This window comes from Acipenser ruthenus, chromosome 5, assembly GCF_902713425.1.
Source record: "Acipenser ruthenus chromosome 5, fAciRut3.2 maternal haplotype, whole genome shotgun sequence".
Classification (NCBI taxonomy): domain Eukaryota; kingdom Metazoa; phylum Chordata; class Actinopteri; order Acipenseriformes; family Acipenseridae; genus Acipenser; species Acipenser ruthenus.
Genome location: NC_081193.1, coordinates 68,864,929 through 68,885,927, shown reverse-complemented (window position 1 = coordinate 68,885,927; position 20,999 = coordinate 68,864,929). Strand labels below are relative to the sequence as shown.

General features: G+C 38.9%; 1 protein-coding gene across 9 annotated transcripts in view; it reads right to left on the bottom strand.

Moving 5' to 3' along the window:
• Positions 1-6,029: 6,029 nt before the first annotated feature.
• Positions 6,030-20,999, bottom strand: part of LOC117402985 (ADP-ribose glycohydrolase MACROD1-like) — a 921,538-nt gene continuing 906,568 nt past the window's right edge. For 6 of the 9 annotated variants that reach the window (XM_059024414.1, XM_059024412.1, XM_059024413.1 and 3 more), the window contains 2 exons: positions 11,389-11,454; positions 6,030-7,408 (listed from right to left, as the gene is read on the bottom strand). In XM_059024414.1, the coding sequence (XP_058880397.1) occupies positions 11,408-11,454 (47 nt within the window). In that variant the 3' untranslated portion in view covers positions 6,030-7,408; positions 11,389-11,407. The remainder of the gene's footprint in view (positions 7,409-11,388; positions 11,455-20,999) is intronic. The other 3 variants (XM_059024415.1, XM_034004768.3, XM_034004766.3) reach the window with 1 other exon arrangement.

Here is a 20,999-nt window from a genome sequence, read left to right as displayed (position 1 = left end):
AATCAACATGGTATATTGACGTCGTATTTATACACTAGTTCAATCAGGGGCAGGACGAATCAAGTAGTGAACACAGTTTGTTGCAAAATACATAATACATGTTACAAGCATAAAGGAGGCCAGATCTGAAGCCCCATCTCTGGTCACATGCAGTTTTTCAAAATACAAAATGCTCCTATTAATATTTAAATAATAATACCCTGCAGTAACTTTACCACAACACCCATCATTCTCGAGTGCACAATCAAGATGAAGAAAAAAAAATAGCAAATATATTAAATGATTACTTTTCACAGGTTTTTACAAAGGAGGACACGGACAACATGCCCCACATGTCGACCTGTTCCTATCCAGTTTTAAATAACTTTAGCACAACAGAGGCAGAAGTGTTAAAGGGACTAGGAGCTCTTAAAATAAACAAATCCCCTGGGCCGGATGAGATCCTCCCATTAATACTCAAAGAAATGAAAGAAGTTATTTACAAACCGCTAACCAAGATCATGCAACAGTCTCTTGACACAGGGGTTGTACCGACAGACTGGAAAATTGCAAATGTAATACCGATCCACAAAAAGGGAGACAAAAACAAACCAGGTAACTACAGACCAATAAGCCTGACTTCTATTATATGTAAACTTATGGAAACTATAATAAGATCTAAAATGGAAAATTACCTATATGGTAACAATATCCTGGGAGACAGTCAGCATGGTTTTAGGAAAGGGAGATCATGTCTAACTAACCTGCTTGACTTTTCTGAGGATACAACATTGACAATGGATAATTGCAAAGCATACAACATGGTTTATTTAGATTTCCAGAAAGCTTTTGACAAAGTCCTGCATAAAAGATTAATTCTCAAACTGAACGCAGTAGGGATTCAAGGAAATGCATGCACATGGATTAGGGAGTGGTTAACTTGTAGAAAACAGAAAGTACTGATTACTGAAGTATTGCATGCAGGCAATAAAAATGTGCATTATAAATATCATATGGGAGATACTGAAATTGAAGAAGGAATCTATCAAAAAGACCTAAGAGTTTATGTTGACCCAGAAATGTCTTCATCTAGACAATGTGGGGAAGCTATAAAAATGGCCAACAAGATGCTCGGATATATTGTGAGAAGTGTTGAATTTAAATCAAGGGAAGTAATGTTAAAACTTTACAATGCATTAGTAAGACCTCATCTAGAATATTGTGTTCAGTTCTGGTCACCTCGTTACAAAAAGGATATTGCTGCTCTAGAAAGAGTGCAAAGAAGAGCAACCAGAATTATCCCGGGTTTAAAAGGCATGTTGTATGCAGACAGGCTAAAAGAATTGAATCTATTCAGTCTTGAACAAAGAAGACCACGCGGCGATCTGATTCAAACATTCAAAATCCTAAAAGGTATAGACAATTTTGACCCAGGGGACTTTTTTGACCTGAAAAAAGAAACAAGGACCAGGGGTCACAAATGGAGATTAGATAAAGGGGCATTAAGAACAGAAAATAGGAGGCACTTTTTTACACAGAGAATTGTGAGGGTCTGGAACCAACTCCCCAGTAATGTTGTTGAAGCTGACACCCTGGGATCCTTCAAGAAGCTGCTTGATGAGATTCTGGGATCAGTAAGCTACTAACAACCAAACGAGCAAGATGGGCTGAATGGCCTCCTCTCGTTTGTAAACTTTCTTATGTTTTCATGTTCTTATGTTCTTAAGACTAATTCCAGTGGTTTTCTAACCATGACAGTGTAGGATGGAATGATTGGTGCAGTATGCCTGTTGTAAAGGAAGCCCAATGGCTAGTTGGGATGGCTTAATTGGTGGATGTTTATATACCAAAGCAGTAGGTGGCTCAAGAACCAAGTCCAAAAAGCTGCTAAATGTTTTTGGTTTGATGTATTGCTTCAAAAACAGCCCCTTTTTATAAATACCATAAGGCTTGTTGTTTGGCACAGTATGTGAAGTGTAAACTCAAATTAACTGAAACCGCAATTCAACTGGGAACAAACAGATATTCAATTGGCTGGAAAAAAAAAGAAAACCTACTGCGTAAAATATTGTTTAAGCCACACATGGGTGTGCACAGTTGTCAAATAATGTCTTCAGCCACCCAGAAAATGCTTTATTTGATCACAGTGCACATCCTGGAGTGCCTTATTATGTATATAAAAGAAACAGGTTGACAAGATATAAAATCCTGTCACTGCTTCTGGACATTATAGTCCTTATTGTCCCCAAACAAGCCACCCCTGTCCCTCAGTGGGTTTGCTCATTTACCTAAAGAATGACATCATTGCTCAATTATAAAACAAAGCATAGATGGGTTCCATTAAAAATATATAGCACCATTTATAGCCCCATTTATTTCTCTGTTCTTTGGTGCTGTTCCAACTTTTAGAAGCAGACCTGAAATAGAAAAAAGGGGTTTGAAGAAAAATGGATTTGACTTCTCTTTTTAGAGAAACAATGTTAAAGTTACAAATCATGTATAATAAATCATTTAATCCTGTTACAGATTTGTCAACATTTTAGTACATCTTATTCTGTGTATTATTTCACAAAGTTTGGATACTATAAGTAACACTCCAGACAAAACATATGTTCATTTATTGATTTGGAACATTGGAATTACATGAAGCAGTTAACATTAGCATGGTACCAGCTCTAGTTTCCATTTCCAGTAGGTCACCTAAACATTAGACAAATATAACACTGAATTGGTATCCCTGTAGATCCTTCTCTGTTAAGTTTTAATTCTTAAATTGCTACAAAATGGTATTTCTACACAAAAGGTCACCCAGTTGTTGAAAGATTCCCCCTAACCTTTTGAGAAGTAATCTATTGCTATGATTTTTTTTCCTGTTATGAAGGATTGATCCTCTTATGTGTGATCTGTAGAGATGCCTTGCAGAATGTGAGAAATGTTATCGGCTTCTTCAGATGAATAATTCCAGTAAATGTCTTCATCAATGTTGTCTGTGATGTGCTGGTAATGGGATGTTGCTTCTAATGGAATTCATCAAAAGGCCAAGTTAAGGCTAGATTCTGCTCTAATAACTTTGAGCCCTTTTGAAAACATCAATGTCTTCCTACGGAGTGATCTTGTCTTTCAAATAGCCCTTTTCCATCCATGATGTCCTTTACTACACCTGCCGCAGAGTAATTGAGTAGCTGGGATCTGGGGTCAATGTAATGTCTATAGAAGCCCAATATTTTCTTAAGAAGGACATCAGTGTGAACGACATTGCTCAGCAGCAAACAATGTTCACTATATGATGAAATGATGACCCAAATTAAAGTTATCTTTATGGGTGTGATATGTCAGGGCCTCTGATGATATTTATTCAGGGTTATAATTGCATGCCTCGTTCCCATTGGAATCCAGTTCGTTTTTCTATGACTGGAAAGCTGCAGTATGTGACAAGGCAGGGATACATATATTAAGCTGTTGGCTTAAAGATATTTTGACCAATGACATGCTTCTGGGCAACCTTGTCAGTGAAATATAAATTCAGCGTTGATGCTGCACTGCTGCTGTGGAACATCAGCTGCACTGATAGACATCATCAGGATAATTTTCTACAGGGGCAATATAGGTGTTGTGAATATTCTACTATCAACTAAACAAAATAGATATTCCCCTTTTGATAATAATGCATGTCAAGAGGTGTTAAGCCCAGCAACAAGGATGTAAGCTCACTTCAGGGCATACTGAGAAGTTAATGCAACAACATTTAAAGCACTTAGAACCATGGTGGAAGTCCTACAGTGTTTTCAAATGTCTGGTGCCTACACAGATGGTCATTTTTCTATGGTCATTTTTTTCTTCCAAAGTGTTTGGTCTAAAGCAGTTGGATTAAAATGTGAATGTAAAAAACAAAACAAATAAAAAAAGTGGCGACGGAGCCCACAGTCTAAAACACTGCCCGATGTGATCAATAACGATATGATTTTTCAATCGCATCGGGTAGCGTGTTCTGCTTTGTGATGCGATTTTACAGGATCAGCGATCAATCGCAAAGTTTAAACATGTTTAATATTTAGCGATGTGATTCCCTCACATCGGCTAGTGCAGTGGTTCCCAACCTGTGGTCCTCGGACCACCTGTGGTCTGTGAGTAAACTCCAGGTGGTCCGCAAACAACTCCCAAAATTCGGTTACGCAGTTCTAAGCAACACAACAAACAGCTTGTGATCGTGTAACACGATCATACTGAAGGTCATTCTGGGCCTGTGATCGGGTAAACACTTTGTTTCTTTGGCTTGTGAACCAGTATAATTTGCAGTACAGCTTGAGTAGGCGATGAATTGAATTTCAGTGCCTGCTTGTTTTGTTTTTTTTTGTGCGTGACGTGCATTTAATTTTTAAAGGAGCACAGAGAAACAAAACATGACACAAGAACATTGTTTTACAGTTAAGACAAAAACAAGAAAACACTGACAGAGAGGGTGGAGGGGCAGCAGGCCCTGGAGAAGGTGAGGTCCAGTTGACAGCCAGCTTTGTGGGTAGGAGGGGATGGAGAGAGAGAGAAGTTGAAGGAGTGGAGGAGAGAAAGAAACCCGGCAGAGTGGGTGGGGTTGGAGAGATGGATATTGAAATCACCAAACAGGACAGTTGGGGTAGACAGAGAGGGGAGAGAGGAGAGGAGATAGTCGAGTTCATCGAGAAAGTGAGTGAGAGGTCCAGGGGGACGGTACAGTACAATTAGCAGGAGTTGACAGGGAGAGGTTAGTTGGACAGCATGAAATTCAAATGTGTTAACAGAGAGTGAGGAGAGGTCAGAGGGGACAGAAAAGAGTAAGGAGGGAGCGAGGAGAAGACCAGTCCCACCTCCCCGTCCAGTGAGATGCGGAGTATGGGACAGCAGGAGCTACAGTGTTATCAGGAGAGAGCCTGGTTTCAGTGAGAGCAAGGATTTTCTCCAACAGCTTCTCCTCGCACCCTCATTTTGCAAGGGAACTGGTTAACAGCTGCTAAACTTAAGCAATATAATAGTTTCAATGCGCTTCAATGGGATCACACAACTACAAAAGCTGTGTGGAAACCAATCAAATTGCAAATCAACCTATATTCAATTTAACCACACTTACCTGGTACTAATCAAAACAGTGATCACCCAATTAAAACACCACCTTAATAATGTTACTTAAATATAGCTAATGTTAAGAGTCGGAGTGAGGCCTCTACTAGTCAGTGGGAGATATTTGGAAAAGCAAAAGGTCCTCGCTCTACCTGTCCTCGCTCGGACTGCTACAGCTCAGACTGCCCTTGGACTTGTGACCCTTAGACTGCCACAGATCAGACTGCCCTTGGACTGGTGACCCTTAGGCTGCCACAGCTCAGACTGCTTTTGGACTTGTGACCCTTAGACTGCCAAAGCTCAGACTGCCCTTGGACTTGTGGCCCTTAGACTGGCTGGCGTTCTAAGACACTTATATCAAATAACGTTTTTATTTACAACAAAGGGAAAACATACTGGGTTGCCCAAATGTCTATAATGTCAGCAAATGTTTTCCCTTCATTGTAAATAAATGTGATTTGGTATAATTTAATTATAAAGCTATTAATAAATTAGTAAAACACCACGGTTATAGCAGCATGTGTTTAAATATTATGTAAATATTTAGCCTAATAGTTACAAAGTACAATGCTTATAGGGGTATCAGGGCTTGTTTTCAAAAGATGATGTTACATACATACATATACCAACTTTGCCTCTAGCCAAGATTGTAGATATTAGTACTGCCATAGCCTTATGTTTTCACCTATTCGCCCCATTGCCACTGTACTTCTTTATGCATCATGGGCAAGTCAAACATCAGGAAAAACTCAAAATTGTGCATCCCTTCCTGCAATTTCATCAGGCAGTGTGTGATGCCCGCTCGCAAAGATTTTTTTGAAATGTGACTTCCTCCGTTGAGATGTGACGATCACATTGGGCAGTGTGTTTTGGGCTTAACCCAGAACCATTTTAATTGCAACCTTTACTGCTCACTGCCTCCCCAGTCTAACAAACAACGAGACTTTGAAGTACAAATAATCAGTTCTCATAACATTTAATAATTAACATTATACAGAATAACAGGTATTCAGGCATGAATCAATTCTTTGACTTATTTTGTTCATTTTTAACAAACATCATAGTATGAAGGCATCAAGGCATTTATAAGCCATCGCATTATTTACTATTAATTACAACTCATTTGCAAGCAACAGACTACAAGTATTTGCTCTTACATCAAATCATCTAATCCATAATAATAATAAAAAAAATAGTTTTGTTTCCCAGTAGTAAAATGTCAGATAAGGCAAATCCATGACACATAAGAACAAAATCTATTTCCCGATGACAATGTATAATCAAACCTATTATGTTAACTGAATATAGTCAAAAGCAAAGCAGCCATGCACAGGAAATATTTGTAAAGAATCATTTGGCTTTAATCAAATGTACAAATCAGAACAGCATTAGATCACAAAATAATTAGTGTTTCATTTGTAATAAGCTATACACTTTGCAATGGACGACGAGTAGTTAAAAACTAATCAATGCACTTAAGCATCTTTTGAAATAATTTTTTTTTGATGTAATATGTCATGTTGTTTGAGACACTTTCCTTGCATAAATGTATTCCTCAGGGTACTGTAACATCAGTCAGTAAGCACAAGCTACACTGCGCCTCATCTTAAAATTATGGTTGTTCAAAGAAGTGGCAACTTTACAGAAACTAGTGTATGTGTCCTCATTGTTTCAGAAGCAAGAGGAACCTCAAAGCTCTATATTCAGCACATGGTAATCACTGAAAAGGTTCACCATTAGCTGTAACTTAGTAGTAACCTGTCAGTTTGCATTTGTTAACTGTAAAGTAGATCTGGTTTTCTGTAAGTATTTATGTTCTCTCTCAGGAGAACACATTTTAAAAGGTTTTCACTTCTGCTGTAGAGTATTACAATTACAATTCAGGTTCTTACTACAAATCTGACACAGCAGTAGAACTACCTTCACAAATAAAAGTGTTCAGAATGTGGATAACTGCTGGGTACCGGCATACACTGCCCCAGAATGAAACAAGCAACAGTACAAGCCTGCATTAATACTCTCATGCACCATTAACACATGAGTTCATCATCTACCCAAAAGAATTATAGCTCAGAGCAACCACAAACAGTGCAAGGCATATAATGTAAAACTGTACACCTAAGAAATCTTTGATACAGTTTTATGAAAGAAAGAGATTAAAAACAATCAAGTTACATACAAATTAATAAATTTGTGTTATGTTCCTCTAGCCCACAATAAACCTCCCACTGTGTGCATATTGTTGTTATGTGTGCAGTCACACCATCTGATGCCTCAAAATGAAGCAGATTGTCTTCTTATTTTTTATTTCATGGATCCTTCACATCACCAGCCACACCTGTGGAAAGAGACAAGAGGTTTGATTTAGAAAAGGGTTTAGTTCAATGCAGATGTGAGAAAACAAGAAGAATCATTAGGCCACATTTTCAAAGCGTTTGCTACAGTCTTTAATTAGCTCCTGTTTTTGAAAGGAGACAATTTGAAGTAAATGAGAAACAAACTTATGAGTGTTTATGTGACCCTAATTTTTATTTCTTAGTTGTTTCATTCTAAAAACACACATCATAATATACATACAATTCTGCTTAATTGCCTAAATGTTTAAACTTTAACATTAAAAACATTTAAAATGTATCATATTTGTAATTTTGAGAAATACCACAAGCCTGAAGACTTGGAGAAACACCATAAGCCTAAAGACTTGGAGAAATACCAGAAGCCTGAAGAACTGAACTGCGCTTTGTGAGAGTTCTGTGCTGCTGTCTGTAAACAGAATGCAGATAAAATCTTTCAGGGTTTAACAAAACATATATGGACTAGATATTTCAATTGTGTTGATATAGTGTCCACCACGGTATATAATATAATCCCGTCAGACACTACTGTATATCCCCCTCAGGGACAACTCTAGTCCATATTTGTATAATATATTTTATAGTACTAAAAAGAATCTAGTAATTTTTTAACTATCATCAAAATACATATGATTACTGTGTTATAACAGCTGTAAAGTTTGTTAACCTATCATCAGTACCTTTATGGCAGCGCAAAATGACAGCTTCAACCCCATCAAATGAATGGCACAATAAAGGTCAGCTGTGACATTCTGATTGACAACCAGCTCCATTATGGCTAGCTATGTATTTATCAGGACCATACCCGATAAATGATGAAGAGCAACCCCTGTTTTTATATTCAGAAAACTTGGGTATTTAAATTTAACACTGCAGCTCTTTCTATTTCCACATGGAACTTACATCGGAGGGACAATGAAAACAAACACTAAATTATATTAATTTATTTACTTGTACGTTGTATTTTTGAGCTCATTCAAAACTGTTATAATAAACATTGTCACGTTAAGCAGTTTCTCTGTGTGGTGTTATGAATTTAAATTAGTGGCACGTTGAAAACTTTTAAAACTATGTTACTGTATTTTCTAAATATGTTGTGGTGAATACATTTAAACTAGCTTTTCTGTTGGGTGCTGTAGCGTTACATTTTAATGAGCGATGAGAAAAAATCCTCAGTAGATATGAGAGTTGTAACTACTAGAAAAAAAAAATTAACAGACATTGCCACTAATTTAAAAGTAATGTATTGTTTTTAAAAAATATTCTATTTAGAAAGACATTGATTAATACATTTGTCATAATAGCTATAATGATCAAGAGACACAACCTTCACCTGACTAAAAGGTCTCCGACCATAAAGACCAGAATGTCCTTATGAGCACATTTATCGACCTTCACACAACACTCCACTGGCACGAGAGAAGGTGGCTGCATCCTTAAACTGCAAAATTGCTGCTATCACTAAATCCACGAAAACTGAATTCCCTTTAAACTGAATTTTAAATAAATGGCTGCAACTACTAATAAGGATCCTGAAGCTGACAAATGAAAGTGACTGTTTTCTGGTTGAGTTACTTCAGTTTCTAGCGAGTCCTTAACCTAAGTGTTCATTTGCACTAAACCTATAGGAGATGAAGAAAAACTGAGAATTACAACTCTATAACAAAAGTCCTTTTCTGCGTTCTGCTTTGTGCCACACTTTTACCTCTTAACAGTTACCATTTACTGCATGACAATAGATACAAAAAAATGGCAGCAGTTAGCCACCTGTACGATCCCGTCTATGTATTTAAGAGTAATTCTTATTATTTTTTAAATGATTTAGAGTTCCTGTTATATACTGTGGGTTAAGTTACACAGCAACGATTTATTAATAAAACTGTTGATGGCTTCTTTATTTGTTGATTACAGACACTATCTCTTAACACTGACTTTTGACTTGGTCTTATTATATATATATATGAATGTTCTCCAACTAACCTGGTGGGACTGAACTACCCCTGTATAAGAAAGTTCCTACCTTATTAACTATGCAATGTAACAGTGACAATTATTTAACACCAGATTTTCTCCCCAATTTAGAATTTCCAGTTATGCTCCATCAACATAGCAATTCCCCACAACAGGAGAAGAAATGCAGATCCTGGGCTTCCTCTGATTCCACTTCCAAGCCAATAGATTCTTCACACCCAGGAGCTTGAGAGGAGATGTCGGCGAGCTACCAGCCTCAAGAGGATAAAGTCCAGCCCTGAAGGTGTCTGCTTGAGCTCACCGGGCACCTGTCCTGTAGGGTCTACTGTAGTGGGATGGGGAGTCCCTGACATTTAACCCACAAGAGTGGCAGCGCCTGGGGGCTCCCGAGTGGCGCAGCCAGTAAAGGCGCTCTGCGTGGAGTGCAGGATGCGGCCTATAGCCTGGAGGTCGTCGGTTTGAGTCCAGGCTATTCCACTGCTGATCGTGGGCGAGAGCTCCCAAGGGGCGGCACACAATTGGCCGAGCGTCACCCGGGTGGGGAGGGCTTAAGTCGGCCACGGTGTCCTCGGTTCACCGTGTACCAGGGCCCCTGTAGACTGGCCGGGCGCCTGCGGGCTTGCTAATGCAATACTCCCTGCAAAATCCCCAGTGAAGACAGGTGACTTCCCTTGACTGTATGACTCACCCTGCACACTACAGGTGAGCCACTAAGGGACCGAATGAGACATTATTACTGGATATTGTTATTTGTTTATTTAGCAGACCCCTTTATCCAAGGCGACTTACAGAGACTAGGGTGTGTGAACTATGCATCAGCTGCAGAGTCACTTACAACTACGTCTCACCCGAAAGACGGCGCACAAGGAGGTTAAGTGACTTGCTCAGGGTCACACAATGAGTCAGTGGCTGAGGTGGGATTTGAACCCGGGACCTCCTGGTTACAAGCCAAATGAGGCTTTATTAATTCAAAATGCTCTAATTAAGCTACATATTCTACCATTGATTAACAGGACAGCTACAGCACATTGTAGACTAGACTTAAGCATCTACAATTATCAAGTCAATTATATTCAGAGCTGACAGAAAAAAAAAAGATAATATAGGGGCTTGTTGGAAGGTGCTACCATTACCTAAGACAGTACATATTATTGATTTGCTATAAAAAAAAATATTTTGTCCAACCCCCTGTACAGTAAAGCCTAAATCCTGTAGTTTGAGGCAAGTTGGGACTGAAATCACTGTGCTGATCCAGCAGGATACTGCTAATAACTGTGTCATGTAAAAGTTTAAGAAGAGTGGGTGCCTTTAGGGAAGGAAAACATAAAATATAGTTCTAAACCAAATGATTCCTGGCAGGCAGTTCCACTGGAAAGTAGGCCCATCTGGGTTTAGCTACAAGGGAGGCCTGTAATTTTCACATCATTGTTGATGAAATAAAAATCAATGCCTGTCCTCTGTGTGCACTTCTCGCAAAACTACAGCAAAGTCAACTCCAGAAATGAAATACCTTTAGCACTGTAAGGCTTTTTGTTTATCCCACTCTCTTATTAAAGCACTCCCAAAATGGTCTTAAGTGGTTGAATTCAATTGTATCATCCCTGCAATTCTATGTCTATCAGCTTTCCTTTCTTATTTTTTAAAATTGGATTTGATCACGTTCTCCTGAAAAAATATACGTTATGTAGCACATTGACAGGTTGTCTTCTGACAAACTGGTGGCTATGTGTTTAATTCAAATGTTCACATAAAATAAACTGCATTGGGCTTCAAACCAAAAAAAAAAAAGTTTTCAAACTACCACGCTAAAGGGTTTGGTGACCTCTTCACCTCTTTGGTGACCTCTTTCAGGACAGATCCGAGGAAACAGGTGCATAGTACATTTATGTCTGTAGGTGACACTGTAGTACAAAGCTATGAAAGGGATATCAACAGCTGACAGAAAGAAAACATGTTTTTATATATTGTCTATGGGTATGAAAAAAGAACTCACCTTCGTCAATCTCACTATTTTAAATTTTCTCTACAAGTGGTTTAGCATCAGTTGAAACAGCTATACCTGGGAAAACATTAAAATAACCAATTGAAAAATAAACAAACTTTAAAAGAAATTCCTTGCTCTCTTTTTTTTTTGCAGTCTGTGAGTTCAGATTAGTTTGTAAAGAGCAAAAAGTGGTAATGATACTTTTCTAAGTTTTGTAAACCAAAAGTTGCTAAATGATCCCTTGTCTTTACATACTGCAGGTAACTTTTCGCAACTGGAATTGCCAGTGTACTAGGAAGTTGACAGCAACAGACAGGTTGCTGAAAACGTGAAATTTGCTTCATTTCTGGAAACTTTGGGTTAATTGTGTTATTGAACTTGAAGTAGGGTCGCTCAATCATTGAGCATTTTGTGTGTCACACGATCAGTACCTTCAGGGCACTGTATTTAAGGCATGGTGAAATGGATGTCAACTTTTGATTACTTCCCACAATTACTTTGTTTAATAACCATTGTATTTGTAGCCTTAATATATTACTACCATAAAATTACATCTTATGGTAGGACTATATTAATAAAAATAATAAGAAGAATCTTAACAACAACGATAGGCTTCCCGGCCATGGGCTTGGAAGCCTAAAAAACATACACCAGCATCAAAAATTAAATCTACACCCAGAACAAGGTTAGTACTTAACACATGAAAGTTTTTCAAGCCTGAAAAGGTTATTCTACTTCAAAACCACAAAAAAAATGCAAACAACAACAGCAAAAATAAATAACAATAATAATAATCACATGTCTTCAATGGATGGCAGGGACAACTCACATAGAACTACAAAACTGTTTACAGGCAGATAGTGTTAATTTCTCACTGCACTGTGTATATCTGGTGTTAACTGTGTGGTCCAGTGGTTAAAGAAATGGGCTTGTAACCAGGAGGTCCCCAGTTCAAATCCCACCTCAGCCACTGACTCATTGTGTGACCCTGAGCAAGTCACTTAACCTCCTTGTGCGCCGTCTTTCGGGTGAGACGTAATTGTAAGTGACTCTGCAGTTGATGCATAGTTCACACACCCTAGTCTCTGTAAGTCGCCTTGGATAAAGGTGTCTGCTAAATAAACAAATAATAATAATAATAACTGTGAGGTGTTCATGCTCCTTATTTTGTTACATTAGTAATGATTTTGCATCTGGTATAAGATTCAATATGCATTGCAATCACATCAAAGATCTCACACTTTCCATTATAAAAGATACATACACTATGGTAAATGTGCATTTTTAAAAGCTATTATTTGAACGACATTTACCTATTACCCTTTGAAGATATCTCACCCCTGACCCGCTGACACATCCCTGCATTGTACTTCAAGAGGTCACTAGAGGATCACATAAACTTTGAAAACACGTGCCATTGGAAAAGAAGCAGTTAGCTACTGAGGATTTACTTCTGATAGTTTTAAAAGCATCACACTTTGGCTTCCCTTCCCATTACTATAACCAATCATTGACACATTACTGTAAATACTGTTAGGTTAACATTTACTGGAATTATTTTTAGGGGCGGGCGGACTGCAAAAAGATGTCTCTTATAATAAGATACCCACCACATGACATATAAACTGACAACAAATCACAAGCACAGAAGATTGTACTTAGGAACTACTATTAAACATAAAAAGTTATTTTCCATTCTTTTTACCCCTGTGGATTTGCCAAAAACTTTCTTCCTATCTATTTTTATTTACTAAGAAGAATTGGTTCTTTATGCAGTAGCTAGAACTACTGTGCAAAAGGAATCTTTTCTCAAACAAGCTATTTACAACTTTTAAAGACACAGGCAGCACACACTTATTTGGTGTTTAAAGGATCAGTTAAGCAGAACCCATCACATTCGTATTGCCTATAAAGAGAAAAACCAAAGTGTAATTTATTATAGCCCCATGATTTTAGATCCTTTCTTATTCCAAATAGCTTTCTCCTGCTAGGTAATAATAATGTAAGCCTCTGAGAAAATGCTTATTCTGTAATGGATAACGTTGATCAAAACAAAGAAAGTGCTATAGCCAAATTGATTTTTTAAAAATCCTTAACTAACATTTCTATGTTTACAGTGGGACTTTCATGGTAAACATTAGATAACAACATGTTAGCAAGTGTTACATCTACTCAGCAATAAGAAACTATCTGTTATGTAATTACATGGCAAATACTCGGAACAAAGTGCAAGCTGAATTAATTGGCATGCAACATATTGCAATATTTGTTCTTATTATAATTGTTTATTTATAATGAAGAAATATATAAATATAAATATATATTCTCCACATACACCAAACAAGAAAAGCGTGTACTGTAATAACACATTCCCAACCAAGTATATGCATGGCAGCTAGCTCTACTTTTGTATTTAAAGACACAGTGGGGGGCATACCACTGCTGTAAATGTGAAATTAAAGCTATCATTATCACGAAAAAGCAAATCACTATGACCTGCATCCTTGATGTATGTAAAAATGTAAATTGACATAGACAGAAAGACAGACTGACTGACAGCCTCTGTACAGACAGACAGGCACATATACATTACAGTACCCCCGGATTCTGATACCTACAACAAGTTTTGGAGAAGTGTGGCATATGTTAGCCAATACCTCAAAGCTTTTTATCTTTAACATCTACAAACCAAAAAATGAAACAACCACAATACAACAACCACATTAGTTTAATTCAAAGTGAAGGGCACTCTTAGATTTTGCCCAAGGAATAACAATAACAATGAAAACATTTAGTCTGTATCTCAAGTGGTTTAGAGTACTGCCCGAGATAGTCATATGCTTTATATAGAATTATGGGCTGCTGTAAAACTGAATCTTGCAGTATATTTATCATTAAGCAATGTATTGATAAACTATATATACATTTTCTCCTGTGTATTAATAGTCTACAGATCCCGACACACCCTGATATAGTTTTATGTAGCTGGAAGAGGAGTTTTCTTTTAACTTTGTAACTAAGAACACACTGTAATAGCTTTTCAATGTGGGTGGTGTACAAGCTCTTAAATCAATTGAACTAGTACATCTTTACACGGGGAGTATGACACAAACTTGCCTCATAGAAGTGCCAGTGGGGGAGAATATGCAGTATAAGTCATATTCATATTCAGACAGGCAGAAAATTAAATCCCCACCCCTCATGCGTTTTAGTACCAAGCGTTATTTGGAGTTAGTCAGCATAAATCTAACAGACCACAAAAAACATGCAGTACGTTTTACATTATGATACCATTTCATTTAAAGTGGTCACAATAACCAAGTACCTAGTCTATTATAAATCAGCTTTATTACACTGCGACTTTTTTTAAACACTTTGAAACAAGGCAGTCGCTGAAACTGTATATATCCATTGTGAGAAGCACATGCTAAAATCTCTCCTGCAGTGTAGCCATTAGTTTGTAATTGTGTTCGCAAACACTCTCCAGGGTATTTGCATAATTGTTATTGCATAATTACTACACATACGTTGCAGTTATGCAGGAAAGCTACCTTGATTATAGTCACCGCCAGTGTTCTGAATCTTTGAGCACTAATATTCCAATACTCCTCACTAAAGGACTTTTTTTTGTTGTTGATAAAATTGTAATTGAAATGTAACAAACCATTATTCATAGTACCAAAGAAAAGCAATAACACATAGAGCTTGGAGGTACATAACTTAATACAGCCTGTATGCATCTATGGGCTTTTGAGGCAGGCTTGCAAAGTATGTGTTGCATTTGTGCGTTGTTGGGTAAATGTTACCTTTTTGGTTAATGCCAGCGATTTGATATTCTAGTTTCTATTATTAGGGATTGCAGTGCTTCTAATGGCTGTTATGCATGTGGCAGGACAAATGTAAGTTAGTTATTCTCAAGTCTCATTTGAATAACAGTTCCTCTGTTGTAAGACAGTGGTTCCCTGGCTCACAGCTACATTTAGCCTTTATTAACACCCAACAATACAAAGAAAAGGGATTGTTTTCCTGGGGGCTCTTTGATAATAATGGTGAAATCCACATTGTCTGAATAGATTATAATACCTACATGGCCAAAAGTTGTACATCACCCTAGAATTTTAGGATTGAGGTACCATTTACAAAGAAAATATGTGAACATAATTTAGATATTTTATTTAACATCATGTAATCAAAGAAACTCCAAAATGATCCAGAAGCCATAATAGTAGTACTTAGTATTTGCAGTGCATTTCATTTTGTTTTAAGACTTCCCTAATCTTCTCAGGCATGGACTCAATAGGTGCTGAAAGGTCGAGTTATCCTTTAGATTATTCCATGCAGCCTTTACACTTGATTCCAGTTCGTTTCAGTTGCATGGTTGACTTTTCCTGATTTCCTGTCCTATCAGACCCCAAACATTCTCAATGGGATTGAGATCTGGTGAATTTCCAGGCCAACATTGAAGGGGCGTGATGCTGTTGTCTTCTAACCATTTCTTCACTTGTTTGGCTTGATGGCAAGGGGCTCCGCCATCTTGGAAGTAGAAATCACTGTTGGGACAAATGGTTCTGAGCCGTAGGAATGAGGTGGTCTTGAGTGTTTTCAGGTACCAGTCTTTGTTCATAGCTGTCCCCTTGGGTGAAATGCGTAGGGATCCTGTGCCTTTGGCAGAAAAGCATCCCCAGATATGGACAGTTTCTGAATGATTCGTTGTTGGGACAGTACACTGGCTTGTATCTTTCTCCTTTGTGCCTTCAACCTCTTAATACACCTTGGTTTCTAAAACAGCTGAAGGGGGACTCATCAGAGAAAATTACTTTGGCCCAGTCATCTTTGGTCCAGTCTTTGTATATTTGACAAAAGATCAGGCGATCGCTTAAGTTTTTCTTGCTTAGGGGCTTCTATGCAGGCCTCCCTGACACCAGACCATTCACCAAGAGACACCTTCTCACTGTGCTTTGACTGGCATAACCTCTGTTGGCTATCTGATTACTGCTAAAATCTTCCTTATGAAGTGCAATGATGGCTGAGCGTGTTTCCGAGGAGTGACGGTTCTTTTCAATGGCTTGCTCTGAAGTTACAAAATCATGCTTAAATCAACTCAGTAAATCAACTCACTTATAAATGTCACCTTTTGATGACTTCTAATTGAGTAACATGTGCCAAGATTTTAAAGCCCATTTAGATTGTGTACTTTCAAAGTCATGAGAATACAATGAAGTAAAATTGGACAGATACTAAATAGAAAACACATTCTATTGCCCTTGACCTTGCTTTTTGCTTAATGTGGCTTTTACAGGTCTTGACTCTCCTTGGTTTGTAATAAATAGTGCTTTCTTTATTCAAATGTAGTTATTTTACTGATCTGCTGGTCTCCTAGACCTTTATTTGTACCAGGTCACTTGTTTCCCCTCGACTGTTGATTGTATTTCACAAATAGCTTTGCATTGCAATGTTACGTATATGACTGTAACAAGGCAAGGAGCCCTGAACAGTGTTCTGTTTATTTATTTTTAGAACGGGGTTTCCCCCTCCGCCCGTGTTATTTTGTATTTGTGTTGTATTATTATTATTTTTATTATTATTGCCGTTATGTTTTATTGTATTTAAATGACGGCGATGCGCCGTAGGTTTTGTTATTGTTTTGTTTTGTTTTATTTAAAATGTGGTCTGGCAGAGGCGAGACTGGTACTCATTCTCTGCCAGGAATAATTAGAAAACCTTGTGCAAAAGGTGGCCATCTCCCGAATTAATTAAGTGATTAATTTGTTGCTAATCGGGAGATGGTCACCTGCATAAAAGCCTGCAGCTCTCTGCACTCAAGGTGGGTGTTAGAGCGGAGAGAGCGAGCGAGGAGCGAGAGAAAAACTAAACTAAAAGAAAAAGAAAAGCCAGGATCAGTGAAGGCTACTGCCCAGCCTGAGCTGGATCATTTATTATTATTTTGTGTTCGTGATTTTGTTTTGACTGTTTTATTTTGCTCTGTGAGCACAGTGTTTTTGTTTAAATATTTTATTTATTTTTGTATATAAAGAAACGGCGCCCAGCCACGTCTTTCTTTTGCAACTTCAGTTACCTGTGTGTGTTCTTCCTGCATCTGGCCTGACGTCACGTCTCAGCCATCCTGTCACAATGGCAACAGTCTAACTGAAAGCTCTGTTTAGCCAGAGCGAACAAAGAGCGGTTTGACGTACTGTGGTAGCCAAAACCAGCTATTTACCTGTCATGATACTGTTGCAGTGTGATAATGTAAAAATATTGCAGCTTTGCAATCCTGTTTCTCAGCTGCACTTCATTAGTCCTGCCATCAGGTGTCAAGAGAGCAGAAAATGTAATAAACATAACAGAAGGAAGCGCTGAAGACTTAGACAATCGTGCATTTTGTCAGAGTGTTGCTAAACTGCGCATGGTTTGGAGTTCTGTTCTTACGTCAATTGATTGTTCATGCTCGTTCAAATGCAAGGAGTTATAATTATTGAACTAAAATCAATATAGCAGATTCTATAAAAAGTGCTTACAAATACCTCACAAAACACACACTTTTTTAAGTGTACGGAAGATGATCAGTCCAGCAAGAATCTCAAATGATCTGCAGCGTCCTTATTATAATATTAATGTAAATATGTATTTATACTACAGGTACAGTACTTGAACACTTCCAACCATAATGATTTGCTACTCTGTATCAAACTATTATACAGTCCTGTTAATTTTGTATTTGTTAATATATGCATGAAAGGTTGAAAAATGAAAATTTAAAGCATTCAACTTAACAATGCACTGAAGTCCAACGATAATCGGAAGCACAACAGTTTATAGTCTTAAGATGGCAGCGGCACAGCTCTTGCTTAGTAATTGGGGTGCGGCAAATCGAAGTCATATTGCATATATTCTGCATTTTTGTATAAAAATACAGTAGGTGAGTGATTTATTTACAGTTTTTATTCTGGCAATTTCCAAAAAGCAACGTGCATGCTAACCCAAGAAAGTGCGCACACAAACATGTTACCTTTCAAGTACCAAATGTAACCATTACCTAATGAGTGTTTACCTCCTAAAGACCCGAAACCTGAATATTCTATACCAAACTGAAAAGGGAAGGAAAGCAATGGAAAGAGCAGTTGTTTAGTTGTATTAGAAGATTATTAACATATGAAATCGTTATACTTTTTGTATTGTGGAGGCCTACAATAAAATACTTTCAGTTATTTATTTTTTTATTTTTTATTTTTTTATTATTATTATTTTCTCCCCAATTTGAAATGCCCAATTGTTTTTTAGGCTCAGCTCACCGCTACCACCCCTGCGCTGACTCGGGAGGGGCGAAGATGAACACACGCTGTCCTCCAAAGCGTGTGCCGTCAGCCGCCCGCTTCTTTACACACTGCGAACTCACCGTGCAGCCGCCTCAGAGCTACAGCGTCGGAGGACAACGCAGCTCTGGGCAGCTTACAGGCAAGCCCGCAGGCGCCCGACCAGACTACAGGGGTCGCTGCTGCGCGGTGAGCCGAGGACACCCTGGCCGACCTAACCCTCCCTCCCCCTGGGCGACGCTCGGCCAATTGAGCGCCGCCCCCTGGGAGCTCCCGTCCATGGTCGGCTGTGGAATAGCCTGGACTCGAACTGGCAACGTCCAGGCTATAGAGCGCATCCTGCACTCTAGCGAATGCTTTTACTGGATGCGCCACTCGGGAGCCCCCCAATACTTTCAGTTATTTTTAACCTTCTTTGTGGCTTAAGTTTTTCCAATGTGGATAAAAATGTTGAGTTGTGGCTAATTAAATAAAATCCATAAAGGGAATGTACGTACAGTACTCCACAAATTAAGTTTAGTGTTTTACTGCCATTTTAATAATAACAATGATAAAATATGAAACACTGATAAAGGCGTGTTGACTGACTCACAAAAAAATAAATAAATAATGGACATGGTATGTCTTCTTCAATTACTATACACTTAAATGTGTATTTTCGACTAATGTGCTGATAACATTTTTACCAGTTTCAAAGCGCTTGAGATGAGTTCTGAAACGGTTGTTTTTTAAAAGGGAAATAAAACAAAAAACGTCAAAGTGTGAGTATTGTGATTTTTATTTATGTTCACCGGAGTATTTATACTTCTAAATAATGCAGGAAGATTGTGCTTCACTGATTTTAGTATTCAATTATACCTGTACCAGTAGATTCGCTGGTGCCCGAGTGAGCTCTGTACTAATGTGACATGCATTTTTACAGAGGGAAATATGCTTCTGTTAATGCTTTGTAACAATGGTCTCAAAATAATAGGTTTACCTCGAGAGGCTGGAGTCTCGATTGAGGTTGACATTTATGATAATAACTTGCGAAAGTTAGTGCAAAGGTTGTTGCCAGTTATTGCAAAAAATGTGCGCATTTTAGCCTTGGAGGGAACGCTCCTCAGGAGGTAACTGCTCTGCTGCAAGACCGGGCTATTCGCATTATAGACCCCATCCAGTTGGAGGAAGGGTTCTACTCCAGATACTTCCTAGTGCCCAAGCGGGATGGTGGCCTCAGACCAATCCTCAAGAGATGGCTCTCTTGCCTCCCAGGAATCAACCCACTTTCCCCTCTAGCTCTCCAGAATAGGAGTGGGGACCTGCTGGCAGTAGATGCCTTGGTACATAAGTGGCCGAGGCAACTGTTATATGCCTTCCCAATGCTCATCTTGCTCCCGATGTGTCTGGAGAAAGCCAGGCAGGACTGTGCCAAGGTGCTCCTAGTAGCCCCTTATTGGCACAGGAGACTCTGGTTTTATACCCTGATGCAACTCCAGAGCGGTCAGCCGTGGAGACTTCCCAAGCGCCGTGACCTGCTCAGGCAGGCACGGGGGACCTTATGACATGCCGACCCATCGAGTCTGTAGCTCTGGGTCTGGCCCCTGAACGGCTGCATTTGAGCCGTTTGGGTCTGTCCAGTAGGGTTATTGACACAAATGCCAGAGCAGTGTCCACACGTTCCCAGTACGGGTACAAGTGGAGTGTCTTTCAGATGTGGTGTCTGTCTCGCAGGTTCAACCCCATGACTTGTCCCATTGCAGTAATACAGCGATTATTGCAGGGCTTGTTTGATGAGGGGAAATCTCCCTCTACATTAAAGTCTATCTGGCAGCCATTCGACTTGCCATGTCAAAACTGACTCGGCCTCCCCAGGAGCTCAGCTTCCTGGCAGGGCATTTTTTTAGAGGGTTTCGGCATCTTTGGCCACCTATGAAGGACATTGTTCCTCACCAGAAGTTACACGTGGTGCTCAATGCACTCTTGAAGCCTCCATTTGAGCCCATGCTTTCAGCTGAGCTGAAATATTTATCGCTCAAGCGACTGTTTGCTTGCTATAACCTTCATAAAGCGGGTGAGTGAGATGCAGGCATTTTCCATAGCGATAGCCTGCTTAGTTTTTACAGAGGCCAGGAGAAAGGTTACACCCCGTACCAATCCTGTCTTTTACCGAAGACAATCTCTGCATTCTATGTCAACCAGGCTGTGGAATTGGAGGCTTCCTTCCACCTCCTTTCCAGTCTGACAGGGAGCTGCAGCTCCATACGCTCTGTCCAGTGTAGGCCCTGGCTTACCAAGTTGGCAGGACAAAAAGTTGGAGGCAGTCCG